Source organism: Coffea eugenioides, chromosome 2 (assembly GCF_003713205.1).
Source record: "Coffea eugenioides isolate CCC68of chromosome 2, Ceug_1.0, whole genome shotgun sequence".
Classification (NCBI taxonomy): domain Eukaryota; kingdom Viridiplantae; phylum Streptophyta; class Magnoliopsida; order Gentianales; family Rubiaceae; genus Coffea; species Coffea eugenioides.
In genome coordinates this window covers 12,740,780-12,763,221 of record NC_040036.1, presented here as the reverse complement: position 1 = coordinate 12,763,221, position 22,442 = coordinate 12,740,780, and the positions used below count along the sequence as shown (strand labels likewise).

Sequence of the window (22,442 nt, the reverse complement as noted above, 5' to 3'; positions counted from 1 at the left end):
GGTGCTTATTTATCACCTTAAATTAAATAAGTTTAGAATGCTAGTAAATAAAAGTAAACAGCAAAGAAAGTAAGAAGGGAAAGCACAGTAGCCGAGCTCTGATCTATCTTGAACAACGGTCACGCCGTTGCCACGCTGCCAACTTCCATTTGCGACTACCCAAACTACCCTCAATTTTTAAAAAATAAAAACGAAAATCTCAACGTCTTTCCTTGAAAATCCAACGGCTCAGATCTCACCACCAACTCATCCTCAAATTCGCATTCCTCATTTTACCCGAAAATTAACGTCTATATTTAATATTCTCCAATCGATTTTTACTGTTACATGCTATTACATTAAACCCTCCTTTCACTTTTGTCTCGCTAGAATTTCAGTTCCTGATCTTCATTTCAAATCTTCAAGAAAATCAAGAGCCCTTGATTTTTTTTTCAGCTCGTCTCAAAAACCCTAATTTCAAAATTGTCAAATTTTCTCCCATGACAAAGTATCGATCTTGGTCAAGAAATGATTGTTAGGACCTACGGCCGTCGGAGCAGAAGCATGGCGACGAGGAACTTTAACGGTGGCGTCTCCGATAAGTCGTTTTCCCAAGAAAGCCCTCCAGATGTTTTCGATTTCACGTTTTCTTCCCAAGGTTCGACCCGCTGGTCTTCGGACCCGTATGGGTTCAGTGATTCGTTGGACCCGTATGGTTTGAATAATATTACGTCGTCGTCGCAGGGGAATGATTTTGAGGATGATGATGAGTTGAGGATTTTGCCGGCGAGGGGTGGTGGTAGTAGGGGAAATGCCGAATATGAAGGGTTTGATGATGGGGCTTTCCGGACCAAGAAGGTGAAGATCGGGGATTCGGAGACCTATAAATTGAATTCGTCGCCAGAGTCGGATGAATTGACGATTTTGTCCTCCAAGAATGGGGGGAATGATGGGGACTTTGGTTATAGTGATTTGGGTTTTGGAAAATCAATGGATTTGGAACCTTATAGCTTGAATTCGTCTCAAGAATCTGATGAATTGGTAATTTTGCCTGTGAAAAAGGGCAAGGAGAATGGTAAATTTGACGGGCTTCTTCAAAAACCCAAGAAAGTGAAGGAAAACGGGGTTATGCAGAAAAAGAAGAATAGGAAGAAGGGGAAAAATAGGGAGGTGGGCTCAGATTCTGTTACGGTTGGCTCTACGGCAACGTTGATGGAGACTCAGGAGTTTGGAGAGATGATGGAGCATGTGGACGAGGTGAATTTTGCATTGGATGGATTGAAGAAGGGGCAGCCCGTGAGGGTCCGAAGAGGGAGTCTTCTTTCTTTGCTGTCAATATGTGGAAGTTCTCAGCAGAGAAGGCTATTGAGGGCTCATGGGTATTTTAACTTTTATCTAAATTCAGTCTCTTTCTTCTTGGTTTGAATTTTAATTTGGTATAGTGTGTTTTGCTATGCTCGACCTTTTAAATCATTTGGATATCCGTAGGAAGGTGTTTCAGATATTGCTGTATTGAGTGGACATGCCTGGTGTATTCATGTGTAGAAAGAGATAAATCAAATCATTAATTAATAATATAACGCATCATAGTTACGAAATTATTGCAGGTGGTAATCTATATTCTGGTTTTTAACATTTTCTAGGCATCATATGATTTTTGGAGGGCTGTTCAAGTTATGGCTACAGCCTTTTCTAATAGGAGCCAAATTCAATCTCAAGTAACTTCTGAACAGTATTTAGTAGTTGAAGGAAATGTTCTTGGGCTAATTGTGATGTTCCAAGTCTTCTGGACTTCTGCTTATGGATGACTGAAGTTGTATAGCAAATATTGATTCTCAAGTGTGTTGCTACTTATCTATTATCATGGTTTGATCTAAATAACTTAAGGATAAGATTTATGATACCTGTAAAAGCTTATTGAGATTGCTAGGTCTTGTAATTTTGTGACCTGGAAGCACCGAAAGAAGTAACCAGTGATGAACCTTTATTCCTGATACATTAATTATGATGATTTTGTGGTTCTAGGGCATAAAGTTCTGTTCCCACAGTTTTGGTACTCTTGATTTCTTATCTTTTCATTGTTCTTGTAGTTGGAGAAATATTTCAGGCTTGATAACTTATGATAGTCCATTTAATGAAAAATCGAATATGAACTACTTTCCTGTTTTCACAGTGACTATTATTCACAAGATTTTTATAATAGATTATGGCATATCTTCATGAAGCAAAATTCAGAAGACCATGATAAGATGAAAAGAAAAATTACAGAAGCTCATTTTAGTATCTGAATTGGATGTTGGTATCTCAGACTATAGGTTTATTAATTTTCTAATGTAAGTTATAAAGCATTGTGACTGAAATTGCTGGTGAAAGCTTAAATTGGAAGAAAGTATTTCTTGAGTAGTTGGAAAAGGGGATTTGTGGTTGGGGGTTCATTATTTAAAAGATGAGGGTTATTTTTATTGGATCAGCAATAATAGGTTCTACAGTTTATTTGCATAGTTGTATGAATGCATTAGACAATCCTGTCTACAATAATGTACAATGAGCTTTCTTCGCTGCTTATGCTGAAGTTTCCATCACGGCTTACTATTAAAGTCCAGCAATTTTTACAGTTGTGTTAATTCTTAACAAAGAAGACCATGAGTAGAATATGCTATTTGCTCTTGCTTACAAAAAGCTAATAGTGTTGATGAAAAGGTGCAATATACTAAATATTTTGACAATCATTGTTTAACCTTTATTTGGTGACTTATTGAAGAAAAGAATGTATGTGATATTAAGATGACAGGCTGGAATGGTAATGTACGCAAAGCCATGGAAATTAATAATTTCAACATTTATTAATGGAAAACCCTTTTATGATATTCATATTAGACTTTCATCCAACCTCTCTATATCATTTCACAAACTAACTTGCTAAGTATGGTCTCAGGATGGCTAAAACAATTATCGATGCTGTTTTGGGGATCAGCTTTGATGACCCACCAAGCAATCTTGCTGCTGCAGCTCTTTTTTACATTTTAACAAGTGATGTAAGGTTCTGTAACTGTAAACATGTGATTGAATCCTTTGTCTTTATGTATTTGGTTAGTAAATTGTTATTTGGTAAAAGATCTGCCTGATTCAATATGAATATTGGACTTTTGCTGATTCTTGCCTGATTTAAAGATTGAGCTTTTGTTGATTCTTCCTGATTTAAAGATTGGGCTAAAACCTTGTGATGCTACCCTGGCTCACTGCAATCTTTAACCTGCACTTCTTAAGTAGTTTGGATTGCATTAGAACTTCCCACCAGTTATGATAGTATACTACATTATCCTTAAATTGCAGGAGAGATGTAATTAGGCCAAAGCGTTTCTTACTTGTGTCGAACATGTTCATATGTGTTCTAGTGCATTGTATTTTTCTAGTTAAGAGGGCCTTATTGGATTATTGTGATCATCATTATTATTGTTGAACGTTGTTGTGATCAAGACCAGTTATTATGGATATGGTCATGTCCAATTAGACCAGTATATTTCCGGCTTATGCAAATAGAGCATCATGATCATTCAGACAAATTACACCAGTATGAAAAAGACTGGAAATTTTGGATTACCTGTGGAGAATTACCACTTGGTCCTTGGATATCTGTCTAGAAGATGTATTAGTTTTTTCTGCCGCTTTCAGAAATTGACTTTAAAGCAAGTTTGCCATAACCTTTATAGTTTTGTTGACTTTTTGCAAAGAATTGGTTAAATATTAATATTAACATACTACTTTTCTTCCCCTGTTGCTAGGTTTGAACTTTCTTCTTTCTATTTCAGGGTCAAGATGACCGTCTTCTAGATTCGCCAATATGCATTAGGTTTTTGTTGAAGTTCTTGAGGCCACTTACATCTGATGCTGCTAATGTCAAAGCTCCGAGTTTTGGTAGCAAGCTTCTGGCGATTCGCATGGACCCTGACGTCTCGCAAATTTCAGCTAAAGGTTCTGAATCTTCTGCTGCAATTATGCAGAAGGTTCAGGAGATTCTTGTCAGTAGCAAGGATTTGAATCCTAGAGATGCAAATGATGACTGCATTGAGTTGCCTGAGTTGAATCCTAAATGGATAAGTCTGCTTACAATGGAAAAAGCTTGTTTTTCTACCATTTCTCTAGAAGGTTCCATCAACACCATCTGCTTCTTAATAGGATATGTTAAAAGGATGCTACTAGTTGATTAGTTAATAGTTTTGATCAACTTAGTAATATCAGCACACTCTTCCTGCAGAAGTTAGTTTTCAACTGGATAATAGTTTACTTATTTAACATGAGATAACCAGATAAATTAGTTAGGGATAGAGATGATACCTTTATGAGTACCGAGTTTGGGTTTCTCCCTATTGCATGTTAACATGAGATAGCCAGATAATTAGTTTGGGATATAACTGTTACCTTGAAGGATACTGAGTTTGAGTTCCTCCCTTTAGCACCTCTTCCTCTGTTGATTGAATATATCCCTGTCTAGAAAAGTTTACAGCCTGTCTAATTTCTAGAAACTTACAGCCCATTTAATATACTTAAGGTTATTCCATAACAGAGGTGGTAGCCTTTCTTTCCTTTTTTCATTCTAATCACACCATTGAATAGTTTTATAATTAGCATTCCTATCTTACAGAAGATAGAAACATGTTTGCAGTAGCTGTTTCCAAGAAGATTGTAAATTTAGTTGGGTTGTCATAATTGTTGATTGCTTTAGAAGACTAATTATTTTTCCTTCGATATTCAGATGCTTCAGGCAGAGTGCGGAGAACTGGGGGGAATTTCAAGGAAAAATTACGAGAGCTTGGAGGACTTAATGCGGTCTTTGAAGTTGCAAGGAATTGCCATAGTGTAATGGAGGTGTGAACCTGTATGATAGTTGTTTTGTTTATGTTGCTTGTAATGTGGAATGAAGTTGGCCTCATTTAGAGAATTTGTTTGGAGAGATGATAAGGCTCTTGTTTGCCGAGTGTTTTAGTGATGATAATTTATTCGCCTGCATTTGATGTAAAATTCTATAGCTCACTTTTTAGTACTTGATTATGCACTTCATCCCTCTGGTGTATGATACTACTAATTGTCATCGGTGTCATTGTTTTGATCTAGTAATCACACCAAATTTTGGTTGACGAGATCGATATAATTGTGTTTTAACTTTCTAGAGGCACTCTGAAATTCCATTATGGAAGTAAAAGTCACTTAAAAATTTTACTGCCGATTTAATGGTGGAGTCTCCAAATGATAAAAAACCAAGGAAGCTGTGGAGTTTGTATAAGGAACTTAAAAGGAATCTTTTTTTCTTTTTTCCCTGAACTTTCTTGAACCTGCTGACCCCACATCACTGTGCATAGTGTCTCTCCCTTGGAATTCAGTTAGTCTTGGGTTTATGGTGCACTCCTTTGCAGTGTATGTGAGAGACCGGGAATAGCTTTTATTATAGGTGATGTGAACAGTAGATGATTCTGCAACAGGATAAGGTCTGTTGCCGCAGCTGCTGCACGTGGTTGTTAGGAAGTATTGTCAGTGTTCATGTTCATTTCTGACTAGTTGACATCCTTTTTTGCTATATTTAGTTTTTGACTTTAAGATCTACTCATATTGTTATCTAAAGATACATCCCTTTCTTTTCAGGGTTGGTTACAGAGGAATCGATCTTCAGTGTTGGACTCAAAAGATAAGGAAGGTCTTGAGAGTCTGGTGATGCTTTTAAAATGTTTGAAAATCATGGAAAATGCCACATTTCTCAGCAAGGATAATCAGGTATAAGAAAGATGGAATTTTCTGTGTCATTGCATGCTGAAAATCAATATTTGCATCTTATCCTTTGTTCTTGTGACACACAAAATGATTCTTAGAATGAACTTGTTTGAGTTATCAATGGTCAGTATGCTGGTGTTTTCCATTGCAGAGCCATTTGCTTGGAATGAAAGGGAACTTTGACAGCCAGAGTGCCCCTCGGTCTTTCACAAAGCTCATCCTTGGTGTTGTTAAAATTCTCTCAGGTATGTATGCTGAGTGATCTGACCATTGAACAACTTCGTTATCATTTTGTGCACTTCTATTCTAGTATTAAGCCTAACACTGTTGATTTCATATTTGCTTGTTCGCACTAATTTTCTCCATGTGTAGGCATTGCTTTGCTTAGAAGTTCGTTGGGCTCTGAGGAAGGAAAGACTTGCAACCATTCAAATGAAACTAGTCATGCTTCTGAGTTCAAAGGTAGCCTTTGTTAATATTACCACATGAGATCATACAATAAACATGATGGTCAATTTGATGGTAGCACTTCATATGTACTTTTAAGTGTTCCCAAGTCCGACATTTAGGTGCTCCGTACTTGTAGGATCGCAAGTAAACATATACCGATTTTCATATGAGATAAAGGTTCATGGTATCCATGTCATGAGTTACATTTTATTGTGATAAACTGATGAAGATTTATTGATTGTTGGTGGTCTCTGATTTTTGCATAATATGCTTAAAACTGCAAACCTAGTGGATAATATCAATCTGGAAAACGTGAATTGAGTTTACTTTGGCTTTTTAACCATTTTCAGCATTTGTATATGCAGTGGAGGACAACGGGAGTTTGTCTATCAGTTGTTCTAGAAGGCGTACTATGGAAGGGACCTCATCTTTGAAAAACCTCAGTATATCACATGACAGTCAATCATTTTCTTGTCACCCATTGGCTTCGAAATCCCATTCAGGAGCTTCAACCATGTCTGATACCGACCCTTGGTTGAAAATGAGGATTGATTCTTCCATGTCTGGGCAATGTAGTGGAACATCTGGAGATTTTACTAATGGGACTATATCGAAAGGTTTTGGAGTGAGTTTTGGTAGAGGTAATGATCACAAGGTCTCAAACGCCACCAAGTTCGAACCTATGGAGGACAGCCAGGACCCTTTCGCTTTTGATGAGGATGACTTTGAACCATCTAAATGGGACTTATTATCTGGGAGGGAAAAAGTATCTCAAGTTCACAATAGCAGGGCTAAGCCTTATCAGCCTGAAAATGAAAGTCAATCTCTTCTATTGTTGGGCCAAGAAGATTCTCATCTGGATAATCAACATTCCTCTGAGGTATCTTGTTCATCTGGTGTTACAGATGAAAAGTCCAACCTTCTGGCAGATTGTCTTCTTTCATCTGTAAAGGTAGTTTGTTCACTTTCTCATTTATTGTTTCTTTTTCATAAACAGTTAGAGAAAGTAAGATCTGAAACCTTTTATGGTAACTTTGGGGTTGTTGATTAGATTTGATAACTGTATGCTCCCATGTTTACAGTAATCAAAGAAGCATTTTACATCACTCAGAAATAAGACACCTATCCTTGCATTTTTTTCATTCTTTTTGTGTTTTTTGAAAGTTGTCCTTCTGTGATTATGTTGCGATTTCATTTATATACCTGCCATTATTTAGAGAACTCTTTTTCTGGGTATTTAATGTTGCTTATAACTTTCTGACAGTCAATCCATATGGTCCCTGTCAATGGTTTATGTTTGATTCTAATTTATGTTATCATTTGGCAGGTCCTGATGAACTTAACAAATGACAACCCTATGGGCTGTCAGCAAATTGCAGCCTGCGGAGGACTGGAAATTATGTCTACATTGATTGCTAGCCATTTTCCAAACTTTCGTACTTACCTTCCTTGCTCTGGCAGTTCAAGAGAAAATGGTGTGTCATCAAGATCAAGTGCAGTAGTTGACCACCAAAATGACAGACATCTAACTGATGAAGAGCTAGATCTGCTAGTTGCCATTCTGGGATTACTAGTGAACTTGGTAGAGAAGGATGGCCTTAATAGGTGTGTGGTTTCATTCTTGGTTCTAGTCACCTTTCTTGTTGCTAAGTTCTTCAAACTGTACTTTCACAGATAAGAAGTGCCCTTTCTTTAATATGCTTTTAACTTTTCAAAGAATACTAGAAGCTTTTTTCGAGATTAAATTGGTACTCCATGTAAAGAGTTCTTAACTTGAGGTTTCCAATGGAAAGACTTAGATCAACATGGTTGTTGATCTAATGCTGCTTATTATGGTAATGATAGACAATCAATCTTCTTGTCTGTATTCCTTCATCCTGATAATTAATGATGCAAGTATAGCAGATATTGTCTAACATTACTTTTCTTCTCATCTTACCCTCACTCTATCCATTCTGGTGACATAAACCATTGGAAATTTATGTAATTATAATAAGACAAAGAAATAGACTAGCTGCTTTCTATTCCTCTGTGGTTCATCAGAAAACCACATCAGAGCGAAATATGCCCCCGTGCTTGATTTCTTTCTTGGTATTGGATTTTTGGTTCGATTGCATATTAGCTTTGAGTAATGTCACATCTATTGCGTATTTTGACTTCTTTGCCTTGCTATTCCTCTTCTGGTCTCCAACTTGACCATCTTCACTTCGAATGATTTGAGAGTATATCTTCGCTCACAGATATTGATATTCTTCACATGGATTAATTCTGTTTATTTTTCCAATGTAGATCACGCCTTGCTGCAACTCGAGTTTCACTGCCTAATTTGGAAGGTTTAGAAAAAGAAAGTTCTACAGACCTAATTCCACTGCTGTGTTCAATTTTCTTGGCCAACCAAGGGGCGGGTGAGGCTGCAGGTGAAGGAAGACAACTGTCATGGGTGAGTAAACTTGTATCATTCTACTATTAGTTTCACCATTGCTTTCAATGGTTGCTCTATGCATTAGATGTTTGGAGCTGAAGCAAAGCAACTTCAATCTGTGTCCCTTAAATTGAAAGAATCAACTTTGTAAGCTTTGATAGCTATGGTTGTAATTAAATTTCTGAGAGTTTTTGGGCTTTAGATTTTATTGAGAAGAAGATCAGTTTGAATGTTTGTTTTTGGTGGTGGTTTTAGATTTTTTTTTTAAAATACTGTAGCAGTTTTTTGGCTAAATGCATATGCAAGAGAAAAAGGTGGTTGAACGACGTGTTTGGGGTTCTCTAAAAAGTTGTTCTTTGAAAACAGCTCCTCTTGAGTGGGCTCAAGTCTCTGCAAGTTTTTAGCCTTCTAAGATAGCTTGAACTAGAGTATGGTATGTTTGTCTTGCAGCAAGTTGTGGCACATCTCCCCCCCCCCCCTCTCTCTCTCTCTCTCTGGGTGCAGCAGGGTGGTGGAGGGTGTATTGGAAGCTTTTGTCATGATAATTTTGAGTACAGGACTGAAAGTTAGCATTTGGTGTCTGTAATTGCAAGATATGGCCACTGTTGCTGCAGCCACAAGTGTGTGGCAAGACTATTTGGAAACACAAGATTGAAGATGATGCCGACCAATAAGTTTAGGAAAGCATTCTGTTTCCTTATTTTTTGGTTTAAGCTGCCAACAATGAGTATATAAACTTTTGTTCCTCACATTAAGTGGCACAAGAATTCTGATAGAATATGTCTTTTGGTTCCTAACTTTATTTTTAACTTGTGAAGTATAGACTCTGTTTCATGATTTGGACGGTGCACACTTCTCGGTTGCTAAGTTGAAGAGAACGTAATTTGAATAATTGAATTTAGGAGATTACAAGTACACTTTTAAGTGCCTCCTGCAAATTGACTTGGCCAATATTCCATCATAAAAGGAATTGAAAGGGAAACTGGATTATTGGAAGTCAGCATACTTGATTGTACTTGAGAAATCAGCATAGTTCTTTTAAGCACTTATTTGAAGCTTTTATCTTGCATATATTGCTGAGTTCAACGTGATAAGCAGCTTTATATAATCTTGTTTCAGGATTTGTATTCCAAATAAATTTTGACTCTTACTGGAACTCAACATATTTGAATACACTACAGAAATTAAAGTTGTTCTTTTAACTTTTAATCTCTTATCTGAAGCTTTACTCTTGCATATATAGCTGAGCTTGATTTGATGAGCAAATTTGTGTAATCTTGTTTCATGATATGTACTCCTGATAAATATCAGCTTTTGACTATTAGATTCATATAGAAAGTTAAAATGTTTTTATGACTAGAATATGCATCATCAACACATCACAATGTTTATGGGCACAAGAGACGTCAATCAGAGAAAAGAAACGGGATGTTGGAACTAAATATGTAGGATATCTGCTGGATTTAATTTGGTTGGTGTCACTCCTTTGTACAAGCCCCTTCTATAACTGAGCTTAATGTTTTAGTCTTGATTGTTGACCAAGTCGATTTCTCTGCGGGGAAAACAGCTTTGACTGGTTAGATGCAGAAGACAATGTGGCAATGAGAGAAATAATAAGTTTGATAGTGAAGGAGAGTGACACCAAAATCTTACTGAAAGAACTTTTTGGAGTTTCAGTCTGCATCATGCATGACCAGCCTCGTGCTGTCCGTATGCTTTCCTGCTTCCGGCATTACTGATATGTCTCAATATGAAGAAGAGTTGGTGAATGAATTTTGGTGGTATAATTGCTGGTTTTCTTGGAGCAATTATAATACTACGGTGTTGCTTTTCTTTAATGATAACTTTTCAAGGAAGTGTTTCGGCAATATAGGTACAAAGTTGATCCTCAATGAAATTACGGTCAAACATTAGTTGAATTCTAGAGGAGCCAGATGTGGTATTGGAGTTTTCATATGCTATTATAGTTGCTTCCTTGTGTCGATAGCGGCTACATATTTCATGATCTGAAAGCAGGTGCATAATGAATTTTATTTATACAAAATCTAAACGAAGATTTTTTATTGATCTGCAGGATGATGAAGATGCTCTATTGCAGGAAGAAAAAGAAGCTGAGAAAATGATTCTAGAAGCTTATGCAGCTCTTCTTCTTGCATTTCTTTCCACTGAAAGGTTGGTATCCTTTCTGGAAATGTTACTTGCAGGATAGCTTTTTCTTCATGCTTTCTCACAACACGCCTCTTTTGACTCTCAGTAGGAGGATACGCAGTACGATTGCTGAATGTCTTCCTGATCACAACCTTGCAGTACTTGTCCCTGTGTTGGAGAGATTTGTGGTACGCCATTTTTAGTGAAATTCAAGGAATTGATTTGCCTTAAATTTGACTGGCCAAATTGTATAGGTTATCAGCATAATTGTTTTTGTTCCTCCAGGAATTTCATTTGTCACTGGACATGATCTCGCCAGAAACTCATTCAACAGTGCTGGAAGTAATTGAATCTTGTAGGATCCCTTGAGATTCCGGAAGGTTCACATCTGTATAGTTTTAGTCTTCCCTCAGCTCTAGCGATTGTATACATGTACTTGGAGATCAGATTGATGGGCTCTTTACTTACTAGTCATAGGCATAGATGTAGGCTGAGCTGACTACTTAAGCTTGTACCATTTTTTTTTCCCCATTCTATTTTTGGTACAATTTTTGTCTTCATTTTTTTTTTCTATGGTCCCTCCACCATTTGTGGTGTATACAAAATGGATAGACACACAGCTTTCTCCTGTTGGCTTGGCGGCTATCTGCAGTCTCATTCTTTGTAATGGCTTTTCTCTCTGTCCCCTGAATTCTCTCTCTCTCTCTCTCTCTCACACGCACACACACACACGCACTGGCACTCGCACAAAAGTTTTTTCTGTTTCTCCTTTTCCGGGTTGTTTGCCAACGCTTTTGTTAATATTGTAGGTCGAAGGATTCTTTTGAACTATTACTTTTCCGGTCAAATGTTTTTTGGCTTATTTAGTTGTAATGCTTCGTCTTTGCAGTGGATGAATTGGAAAGCCAATGACAATGGAAAAAATAGCAAAAAGGTACAGCTGAAGCACTAAATGAAACATCTTTGTTTATGAGACACTTTTTGTAGGCCAACGTGATACGGGCAAATTAAGTTGTAAAGGAAAAGCAGAGCAACATTGCAAAGAGAAAGGGAAAAGCAGTCTTCATTTAGGATCAAATCCAAAGCTTAACAAAGGGTTGGTTATTACTCATAACATAATGGTTGATCCAAGCTTTCGCCTCATAATTGGAACCTTTACTACATATATATCACTGTCGTTTTACTCAAAAAGGAATCCAGAATGTGCTTCCATATGACGGACGACATAATTGCTAAGCATGCTAATATCTATCTTTTCTACCTTGAATTTTGTTCCACGTTCGTAGGGTTTTGCTTTTCGATATTGAACAACAACGCAACTTCGAGGACCTTTCTTTGGCCTTCTTCGATCAGCCATCCTACAGAAAATCCAAGGTTTAAGATTCATTGCTAGAGCTACCAATGCACCCCCTTCCCATTCATTTTCACAGACATATACATAACACAAACCAGTGGCCAATTCATATGAGTGCCGGCTTTTGCATGAAGCTGCACCTAATCTTGCATGTACCGAACTACCAATGATTATACTAACTTATTTCAAAATACAATGTGGAAAGACAAATTTTTGCACCATGAAGGGTTGATGATATTATAGGTAGAACTCAGGAAAATTAATGCTCCTGAGAAATTTCCCAGGCTAAGAACAAAAAGAACGACTGAAAAGATGTTGATAAACTTTAAAATTTGCCATAGCGGGTGTCATTTTTCGTACTGAGCCGGGAAACAATTCAACATCACGGTGATCAATTTAACTCAGTATGGATTTGTAATCTTGGTCACGTAGAAATTGTAATCTATCTTGCCACCAAACGAGTCAAGGTCCATATTGTGACAATCCCCTCAGCCAAGATGTTCTTCCACAGGACTAATGACCCCCCATGAGACTTGACAATTATTAATGATTTCTTGCGATATACAATTTTTTTTATATAAGATATTGAAGGTGAAAGAAGGAAAAATTAACGTATAAGCAAAAAGTTGACGTGTAAGCCGAAGAATAAAAGGATACCAAAAGTTTCGTGTTTCAGGAAATTCCCAAGACGTGGAAATATCAGGCCATTGTTAGGCTCAGTCATCAACTATTTTTACTCCTCAGGCAACTGTTTTTGCATCAAAGCGTCTAAATTCAGCTTCTGCTCTGACCGCTTCCTGAAGATACCCAGCTCCCTAAAACTAGTGTTTGACTATATTTACGGCACTGAGACCATCTGATGGCGCCAAAAGCACCATATCTCTAGAAACCCATGCAAGAAAACATGAAGTTGTTGCCCATTGACTTCCATGGACTCGTGCTCTATTCCAATCATTTCAGTTTTTCTCGCGTAATTGTCCGGCCAGGGAAAGGGTTTTTGTTGATGGGTTTCTCTGACTCAACTTCAGTTAGTGATGGGAAGATTTCAGTATTCTACATTCCATCTCCATTCAATAGTTTATAACATGAAGCACATCAGCGATTTGTATTTTCGATGATGTTCACCGCTTATCCACTATGCAAGTTGATTTTCGTAGCTCATAATTCCGCTAATGCTAAAGACCGAAACTTGAGAAATAGAAGTGATGGTTGTGTTCACAGAATCATAAACATAGATGCCGGAGCTGAAACTACAGATATGTGATTAGTCATCAGCCTGATAATACCTCTGAAAATCAATTTAAGAAGAACTTCAAGTACATCCGAAGAGCCATCTTATAATAGTGTATGGGATCAGGATTAACCATGGCTGCTGAGGAAGCTAAGCAGAAGTTGATTCACCTCATCAGGGAATTGCTCCTGCACAAAATGGCTTCCTTCCGGGATATACTTTATCTCCAAATCTGGTACAAAATCTTTTATTCTACCACTCCTTATGTAGTCTTCAGTTTCGGGGAATTTAAACACATAGTCCTTCTCACCCATGATGAACAACGCTGGAACTTCAATTTTTGGATCTTGCAGATTCGAACTTCCTCCAGTGGCCCTGAAATCAAGTATACATTCATGACAATATTGTTTAATCAGAAAAGCTACTGCTCAGCTGAAAATTTGCTTCTCCATCAGTACAACCAAAGTCTTCAAGAAACTATGTAATTTAGGTGAACTTAAATTTCTTGCATTTACTTGTGGAAGCAATAGTAAAATTCTATTGCATAAAATGAGCTCATTAATTACGTGATGCAATGAAAGATAGAAAATTGAGAACACCACTGGCCTCAAATGTAGATTAAGAGGAGTCCAGTACCTGTAAGGAACTTGTAATGCAGTTTCAAAACCAGATTTCTCATACAGGGCTCCATAGGTTGCAAAATCTTCCTCTGTCATCCAAGAAGGAAGAGGAGTGGATGGTTCCACCAGGTCCATGATCTCTTGGTTTTCATTAGCTATTGGCATTTCACTCCTGGAAAACATAATGTAGATGTTTCTTACAACCGTTTTTGAATCAAAGCGTCCAAAATCAGCTTCAGCTCTCCCAGGCTCCTGCAAGTCAAAGAGAAGAATTAATACTAGAAGCAGCTATAATGATCGTCCTGAATAACCGGACAAGCAAAGTGCATACTTTCCATCTTGTTACGTAAAATCCTTCCGGGAGAAGCTTATAATGTGGAGGAGGCCCTGGTGGCCTGAATGGCACGCCTAATGTTGCTATAGCTGTGACCCTCTCTTTGTGCAAAATAGCAAAGTAATAAACTACACTGGCTCCAAAATCTTTTCCAACGAGAAAAACCTGCAAAAAGAGCTTTGCAGTCAGACACGCAAAAGCTGTATGTTCTGATATGGATAACAAATCATTAACATAAGAAAATGAATAATGTTCAATTTATTTACTTTGTGCAGCTATGTGCAAAGCAGGACATAATGATTTCCTAATGATTTCACGGAATTGAGGAAATTGCACTTACTTTTTAACGTAACCTAAGAACCTCAAAATTTAGTACTGTACAGGAAAAATAGTTTAGTAGGATTTAGATAGCATCTTTGTGAGATATCATTTAACATTTGACGCCTGATGATGGACGAGTTCTGGAAAATTCTTTCCATATGGCACAAACCATCCAACAAAGAGAAGGAATGTAATACTCTAGAAGCAAAGTTATGAGGCAAATTCAGTAGAAAAAAAAAACAACAGCATTCATCACTCGTCCTGAGAATATGTCAATCAAGAACTCTAATATTCATTTGGTGAAGATGCAAATTGAAAAAGATAGGAAGTCCAGAATTTGAGCTACACCAAGCCCCATGATTTTAGCTACATCAGATCCCATGATTTGGGCTACATCAAATGACTAATCACTAAATGCCATTACAGATGTTACAATCAAGGTAAAAATCTTAAAATTCCATAATAAGTACTTTAATCTGAATGGTGCCTCCCCATACTTTATTATGCCCCTCTCATGAGATACTCAAGGTGTCTATAATATGGATGGAAGAAGTTGCTGCTGTGCTCATCACGAATTTGATACTATGCATGAACTCATTCTGCCCAGGATGTCAGACAAGCCAAGAGAGGGAGGCAGGACTAATAGTTGGTGGAAATCATTCAACTATACATAATGAAGCCAAGAACATAGAAACTGTTGTTTGACCCAATGACGGAGCCAAGGGGGGGCAGAGGGGGGCCATGGCCCCCCCTAAGTTTTGAGAATTTTAATTCATAATATGTAAATATGTGTGTAAAATAAAATTGGCCCCCCCCTAAATTTTTACAATTTTAGTTTACATTATGAGAGTTTATATATATATATATATATATGAATTAGTCATCTTTGAATGGAATGGCTTGCAAACTTTAATTTACCATGAATGTCCATATGCCTGTTACATTCATTGTTTGGCTCATAGGCTTCAATTTGCTTTAGTTGCAGCTTCTAGAGAAGTAGCTTCTGTTCTCCAATTCTTCTCCAATTTAGTTTTCATTATCAACATTGTTACTACATCTAGCAAACATAATGATGAATTAAAGATGGCTCAAGCAATTGAAGTTGCTACTAAGATTGCTAATGGTGAACTTGAAACTGGAAGGGGGCTTAATCAAATTGGCACTTTAAAACAAGCTAGAGATACTCATTGGAGTTCTCATTTGGATTCTATTTCTAGTTTACTGAAAATGTTCAATGCTACTTGGGTGGTTTTAAGTAACATTGCAGTAGATGGAGGTTCATACTCTCAACGTGGAGATGCAAATTTTGTTTTGAATCAGTTGTTATCTTTTAAGTTTGTTTTCACTTTGCATCTTATGAAAGACATTGTGGAAATTACTCATCTTTTTTGTATAGCATTGCAACGTAAATCTCAAGATATTTTGAATGCAAAGTATCTTGTCTCAAGCACAACAAAGCTACTGAAGAATTTTCGAGATTCGGGATGGGATGATTTCTTGGTGAAAGTTAAATTATTTTTTGAGCAACATCAAATTGATATCCCATGTATGAATGCTCAATATATTGCAAGACGTGGTAAATCTCGAAGTCATCATGATTAGATTAGTGTGGAGCATTATTATCGAATGGATATATTTCTTGCAACAATTGATTATCAATTGCAAGAGTTACATAGCAGGTTTAATGATCATACCGTGGAATTGTTTGTTTTGAGCACTGCTTTAGATCCTAGAAATGGATTTATGCTGTTCAAGATTGATGATATTTGTAAACTTGCAGAGAAGTTCTATCTGAATGATTTTATGGAGCAAGAACTAGTACGTCTAAGAATAGAACTTCAACATTTTGAACTTGACATTCCAAATCATCATGAATTGCAAGAATTATCTGGTATTATGAGTTATGTCAAGACTTGGTGAAGAAAAGAAAATCAGTGATATATTCTCTTATTGATAGATTGATTAAACTTGTTCTTACTCTTCCTGTATCAACTGCAATTACAGAGTGGGCATTTTCAATTATGAAAATAATCAAGACAAAGCTCCAAAACAAGATGGAAGATAATTTCTTGAATGATTGTCTAACTGTGTATATAGAAAAGGAAGTTGCTGAAAAATTTAGCAGTGATTCAATCATAGATGAATTTAGTTCTATGAAAGAGCGTAGAGCTCAATTTATTTCTAAGAAAAGATATTGAAATTTCAAAGTATGTTAACATAACTTTTATCTTTTTTCAATTGAAAATAGTTACATTTATATTACATGGTTATTTATATATTGCATAGGTGACATATTAGAGAGCATCTTCTCATAATGTGCAAATTGGATGGTTTGTGATGTTATAAGATATTTAATCAAAGGTTATCTTTTTTGTTATGACTGTACCGCATATTTATGAATAGACGTACCTTTATAATTAAATTTAATATTTGATATTTTTAGATGTCATATATTTAAATAGAAGAAAATTATTTTGAACATAATATATTAAGATAATTTTATTAGAAAAAAATTTTGGCCCCCCCAAAAAAAAATTCCTGGCTCCGTCACTGGTTTGACCTGATGCTAAAACTTGTTGCAACTTGTAAGGTGATGACCCTAATGAATCATGACGGCAACACTATAACTATCTTGGATGGTCACGGGATTAACGTCCCAAGCTGATCAACAGTCAACAGACAGAGTCTTGTGTTTTTAGGGGTCATGCCTGAAAACTTGAGAATTTTATAGCTACAACTCACGGCAAGCAATTACCAGAAGCCCAAAATAGAAATTTAGCATTAACCCGAAAATAGAAGAGGCAAGATTACAGCAAGGAATATACCTTGGGGATACTCAGAGCATCAAGGACAGCAAGGACGTCTGTGATAAAGTCAGCAAAATTGGCCTTCTGGGGTTCTGGCGGAGGGTCGGATAATCCATAACCTCTGTAATCAGGTGCAATGGCTCTGTAACCAGCCTTGGCCACAGCAATCATCTGGTGGCGCCAAGAGTACCATATCTCAGGGAATCCGTGAAGGAACAGAACAACTGATGGCCCACTTCCAATCTCAGCTACGTGAAGCTTTACACCATCGTCAACTTGTATGAACTTGTGTTGGATTTGATCCATTTCTTAAGATCCCAAAACGACGCAGAGAGGAACTAAAGAAACTTGTTTGATACTGTACTTCCAATTCTAAGGTTGCTTTCTTGTAAAGTTTTTGAGTTCCTGTCTGCTGCTTAGGTGGGAATAATTCAACTTTGGTGAGCTGAGCTGAATTGTCAGGTTGTCACCTACTTTGAAGTTTGGTTGCAAAGATAATATATTAAATAGGGATAATCTCAAAAACCTCCTTTGAGGTTTCTAACAGTTTCAGTTGGCACCCTCAAACTTTAAAAAATCTTACTTGTCTCCTTTATTTTAGTTTTTTTTTTAGTTTCATTTACAATCCAATTTAAAATATAATATTAAAAAATCCATTTTGGAAGAGTAAATTTAGTATCATTCCAAATTTGTCCTTTTGTTGTCTTACTTTTTATTACCAAAACTGTGAACATATTGATAACAAATGAAAAATAAGAATAAAAGGTATGAAGGTTTATTCTAATTGGATAAAATATAGTATTTTTTTAAATATCAAAAAGTTAATATTCGAAAGTTTATTGATGTTTTTGCAAGTTAGATAGAAAATATCTTCTCTTGAGTTAATCTAAGAAGTTTTATAATTTTTTTACATATTTTTGAATTTTCCAATTTTTTTAAATCAATGGCTTGAAAAGAAAAAAGATACTTATATATGAACTTATTTATATTGTTTTTAGGCTAGTGCAAAAAGGTATTCTTATGGTTGTAAATTATGGCAAGTTAGTTTTAAGAGCATTGTAAATCATTTATAATTTTAAGTAATTTAACATTTCTTGTTCAAACCAATGACATCAAAACTATTAAAGAGTTTTTCGATCTTATTATCAACTTTTGAATTTTTATTAAAGAACTATATTGATCAATTAACAAAAATTAAGAGATAAATTTAGTGTGTTCTAATAATTAAGAAATCACAAAAAAAGAACATATTTGGAATTTGTATTCTCCCTCTCAAAATGAGCTTTTTTAATATTATATTTTGAAATGGATTTTAAATGTTACAAAAAATTTAAGCTAAGGGAATCAAGTGAGATTTTTAAAAAGTTTGAAGGTGCCAAGTAAAACTGTTAGAAACCTTAAGAGGACATTTCTGAAATTATACGGCAAAATACGTCGTCGTGAACTTTTAAGGTTACATCTCTGCCCTTAAAGATGGCAAACAAAATTTTTTTTTTTTCCCTCTTAACTATTCCTGCTTTAAATTGGCAAAACTGACGTACTGCCAAAAAAAGAAAAAAAAAAAAGGTTGCATAACGTAAATAGGCAAACAAATATTTAGTGTTTGGATAGGGGATTATTTGAAATAATTATTATAGCTTCTTTTATAATAATGTTATTTACATGAGATAAAAAAATTAATTGAAAATTGTATTTGTGATATAAGTAAAATAACATTTGGGATAATTTGCCAATTTGACATTTAAATGGGAAGGAATGATTTCAGGAAAAGAAAACATTTTCTATGTCATTTATGTGTCTTAGTTTTCCGATCAATCCAACACAAACATCTTACCACTCCTTTTGGATCATTCCTTCCTAGGGACAGAGAAGGAAAACCAAACTCCACATCATTTTGCAACAACCAGGTTCTTGTAAGCAGATCCTTTTGTTATCATTGTTGCATCTCCTTCTTTTGGTGAATTTATAATTCAATTAAAGTTAATAAACATGGATAGACTAAAGAATAAATGGAAATGCTGATAATCTAAATTTTGCATTAACTCAAAAGTGTAAAGTTCGCAGGAAATTGAGAATAAGAACCAGACGTGCAGAAAATGATAATTTATTAAAGGATTTGTAGTGCAAACTACAACAATGGCAAAAGCTGAATGCCATGAGGTAGTTTAGCAGAGAAGTTGTGGATGAAATTGACAAGAAGAAAACACAAAATGTCCAGGACTTCAATATAGGATGACAGCAGCCAATGAACTTGAGAACCTTGGACAACAGGGCGTCAGAAATTAAGCCTGCTACCAACCACCTTGCATGTCCAGATCAACTATGGGTCTTGAGGAAATTGAGTATCAGCCCATTCACTTGATCTGGAAATTGCTCCTGAACAAAGTGGCTACCTTCAGGTACATAAACTGTCTTCAGATTAGGAGCAAAAAATTTTGTCTGTTCGCTTCTTATGTAGTCCTCCATTCCCGGGAATTTAAGGAAGTAATCTTTTTCACCCATTATCAGCAGTGCAGGAGCATCAACCTTTACTTCTGATGTATTGAGCTCTCTGTTTGCCCTACAAATAAAGTTATATACCAAATCAACCACTAGTTTTCAGAGAAGTGTGCACATTGATATATCTAGGACCATGAGCTACCCCCCACTGTTTTTGGCCAGCTTGTAGTGGAGTTGCTACAAGAGTTGCAAGCTACAAGTTGCAAACTTGGAATAGAGAATCATCACTGCAATAGTGGACACAAAAGTTGTGATCATGACTTTCAAAAATTGGGGTAAATGAGATTGTCATTTGCTACTCTTCATTGCAGGAGTTGCAGCAGTTCCACACCATGACTACTAGCTACTTGATAATCATCTCATCTAGGCAGTAGTATAAGAGTAACACATACCTGCGAATAAGAATATGCACTTGCAATGAATTTAAAAAGCGTAACAATTCTTTTACCTGTAAGGCACTTGTAGAGCAGTTTGGAATCCAGATTTGTCATATAGTGCACCGTAGTTTTCAAGATCTTCTTCAGTGAACCAAGAGGGTAAAGGAGTAGATGAATCCACCATATCCATTATCTCCTGATTTTCTTTAGCTATTGGTATTTCACTCCTGGAGAACAGGATATATATGTTGCGCACAACTGTTTTGCAATCAAACCGACCAAAATCTGCTTCTGCTCTTCCAGGTTCCTAGAATCAAGAAATCTTGTAAGATGCCATGATTACTTTCCTATTCTTTTAAAGAAAACTGAGCACGCTTACTGGAGATAACAAAGAAAGAAGTTGCTAGAAACAAAGATTGTTGTGTACCAGCCATCTGGACATATAAAAGCCTTCCGGAAGGAAGTCTTGCATTGGAGTGGGGTTTGGAGGCACAAAAGGTATGCCCAATGTTACAACTCCAGCAACCCTGTTTGGGTAGAGAAGGGCAAAATATTGTGCAACACGGGCTCCAAAATCTTTAGCTACGAGAAAAACCTGTGTATTCCAAAGGTATGCAGATTTGGCATTCATGTTCCACAAAACGAGCAAGCATCCAAATAAAGAAAGTACAATCACGTAACATACAAGGAAACATCAATTGAAAAAATCTCGTAATGGTATGCGCATGTGTGTGTATACATGTATGTCTGTATGTATGTATATATACAGAAATATTACTGTATAAAAGTGAAAGAGCAACTCCTTTTATATTATGCACTCTAGACGTTTAATGTCAACTTCACTCAAAATGGCAGAGCAATGAGTATGATAGCATATCTATCTTCTTCTTTCTAAGAAAGTCAGTCCCCAGTTGCATCAGATTAATGATTTATTCCGCGGATAAGGTACTTCAACGATTACTGTGCAGAAAATCTAAACTGGAAATGTAAGAAAGTCGTCAAGACCATGTTTGATTTGCATATTAGCAATATCATTCTAACATTCTTTCTCAAGTCCTTGTTCTTTCTTTTATTGTTAAACCATTTCTCAAGATTTATGGAAAATTTTGAAGGCATCTATACTACCATTGGGTCGACATGCATACAATTATCAAAGCCATGAACTGTTTCACTAAAAGAAATAATACCATGTTTTGATTTTCCTTCACTTCCTAACAAATTCAACTAGCAAAAGTTATCTAGCAGCAAATAGAGTTCAGAATATCTATATATAGAGCGAGAGAGAGAGCAGAAAAACACACTACTTCATAGCAGATTGTCGGCCGGGAATTGGGAAAGGGGAGAATAGTACCTTAGAAATGGCGAGAGCATCAAGAAGGGAGTCCAGATCATCGACAAAATCAGCATAGGTAGCCTCCCCGGGCACGGTTGGAGGGTCAGAGAGTCCATAGCCTCTGTAATCTGGAGCAATTGCTCTGTAGCCAGCCTTGGCCACAGCAATCATTTGGTGGCGCCAAGAATACCAGATCTCCGGAAACCCATGACAGAACAACACTGCTTTCGATCCTCCTCCAATCTCAGCTATGTGAAGCTTCAGACCGTTGACTTCAATATGCTTGTGCTGTATTTGATCCATTCCCACGAAACAAAACCCGAGAAGGAGGGGAGGGAACAAGAGTAAAGTGTGCTAAGTGTAACTGTTGTAGTCTATCCTGGAGTATTCGCTTCTGCAAGGCTTGGGCGTGCACTTACTCTTACTTAAAAGTAAGTGGAAAACAATTCTCGACGGGGTTCGGTGGGAGATTCTGTAACTTTTGGTCTTGTCCTATTTGGATCGCTTTGACTGATGGCTAGAAGAAAGGTTTATTTATTGTCAAATCATGGCCAAACACCTCGCGCCACGTCGCTGCTTTGTTGAGCAGCGTGAACATATTATTAGTGCCGGGATAATTGCAGAAACCTCCCCTGAGATTTCTAACATTTGCACTGACCTCCCCTCTAGGTTTAGAAATTGCATTCACCTCCCCTGAACAGTAACAATTCGTTGCAGAAACCTCCCTGACAGCTTGATGTCCCATTAAAAAATTATTTGTAGAAGTGAGATAAAACATTTCTTCCAATTTTGCCCTCATCTTGC

The 22,442-nt window shown here is 36.6% G+C and overlaps 3 protein-coding genes across 3 annotated transcripts; 1 reads left to right on the top strand and 2 right to left on the bottom strand.

The window, feature by feature from the left end:
- The first annotated feature begins 350 nt into the window (after positions 1 to 350).
- On the top strand, positions 351 to 11,434 carry LOC113761152. The gene is made up of 13 exons (XM_027304011.1): positions 351 to 1,358; positions 2,915 to 3,014; positions 3,789 to 4,125; positions 4,733 to 4,845; positions 5,617 to 5,745; positions 5,894 to 5,987; positions 6,115 to 6,204; positions 6,558 to 7,144; positions 7,520 to 7,797; positions 8,482 to 8,632; positions 10,689 to 10,786; positions 10,869 to 10,950; positions 11,048 to 11,434. The coding sequence occupies exons 1-13, from the start codon at positions 508 to 510 to the stop codon at positions 11,129 to 11,131; spliced, it is 2,994 nt and encodes a 997-aa protein (XP_027159812.1). The 5' UTR covers positions 351 to 507; the 3' UTR covers positions 11,132 to 11,434.
- A 1,846-nt stretch (positions 11,435 to 13,280) lies between these two features.
- On the bottom strand, positions 13,281 to 17,884 carry LOC113762045 (bifunctional epoxide hydrolase 2-like). The gene is made up of 4 exons (XM_027305290.1): positions 17,448 to 17,884; positions 14,299 to 14,466; positions 13,984 to 14,219; positions 13,281 to 13,722 (listed from the first exon to the last, which is right to left on the bottom strand). Exons 1-4 carry the CDS (start codon positions 17,733 to 17,735, stop codon positions 13,476 to 13,478), a joined length of 939 nt encoding a protein of 312 aa, XP_027161091.1. The 5' UTR covers positions 17,736 to 17,884; the 3' UTR covers positions 13,281 to 13,475.
- Positions 17,885 to 19,517: 1,633 nt separating this feature from the next.
- Positions 19,518 to 22,104, bottom strand: LOC113761473 (bifunctional epoxide hydrolase 2-like). The gene is made up of 4 exons (XM_027304474.1): positions 21,657 to 22,104; positions 20,733 to 20,900; positions 20,377 to 20,612; positions 19,518 to 19,989 (listed from the first exon to the last, which is right to left on the bottom strand). The coding sequence occupies exons 1-4, from the start codon at positions 21,939 to 21,941 to the stop codon at positions 19,746 to 19,748; spliced, it is 933 nt and encodes a 310-aa protein (XP_027160275.1). The 5' UTR covers positions 21,942 to 22,104; the 3' UTR covers positions 19,518 to 19,745.
- Positions 22,105 to 22,442: the final 338 nt, after the last annotated feature.

Coding starts and splice junctions, on each gene's coding strand:
- LOC113762045 (XM_027305290.1), bottom strand. CDS start 17,735: ATGGATCAAATCCAACACAAGTTCATACAAGTTGACGATGGTGTAAAG. Junction 14,467..17,447: donor ATGCTCTGAGTATCCCCAAG/GTATATTCCTTG, acceptor CTCTTTTTGCAG/GTTTTTCTCGTTGGAAAAGA. Junction 13,723..13,983: donor GCATTACAAGTTCCTTACAG/GTACTGGACTCC, acceptor ACTTGATTTCAG/GGCCACTGGAGGAAGTTCGA.
- LOC113761473 (XM_027304474.1), bottom strand. CDS start 21,941: ATGGATCAAATACAGCACAAGCATATTGAAGTCAACGGTCTGAAGCTT. Junction 20,901..21,656: donor ATGCTCTCGCCATTTCTAAG/GTACTATTCTCC, acceptor TGGAATACACAG/GTTTTTCTCGTAGCTAAAGA. Junction 19,990..20,376: donor GCTCTACAAGTGCCTTACAG/GTAAAAGAATTG, acceptor CTTTATTTGTAG/GGCAAACAGAGAGCTCAATA.
- LOC113761152 (XM_027304011.1), top strand. CDS start 508: ATGATTGTTAGGACCTACGGCCGTCGGAGCAGAAGCATGGCGACGAGG. Junction 4,846..5,616: donor ATTGCCATAGTGTAATGGAG/GTGTGAACCTGT, acceptor CTTTCTTTTCAG/GGTTGGTTACAGAGGAATCG. Junction 5,988..6,114: donor TGTTGTTAAAATTCTCTCAG/GTATGTATGCTG, acceptor CTCCATGTGTAG/GCATTGCTTTGCTTAGAAGT.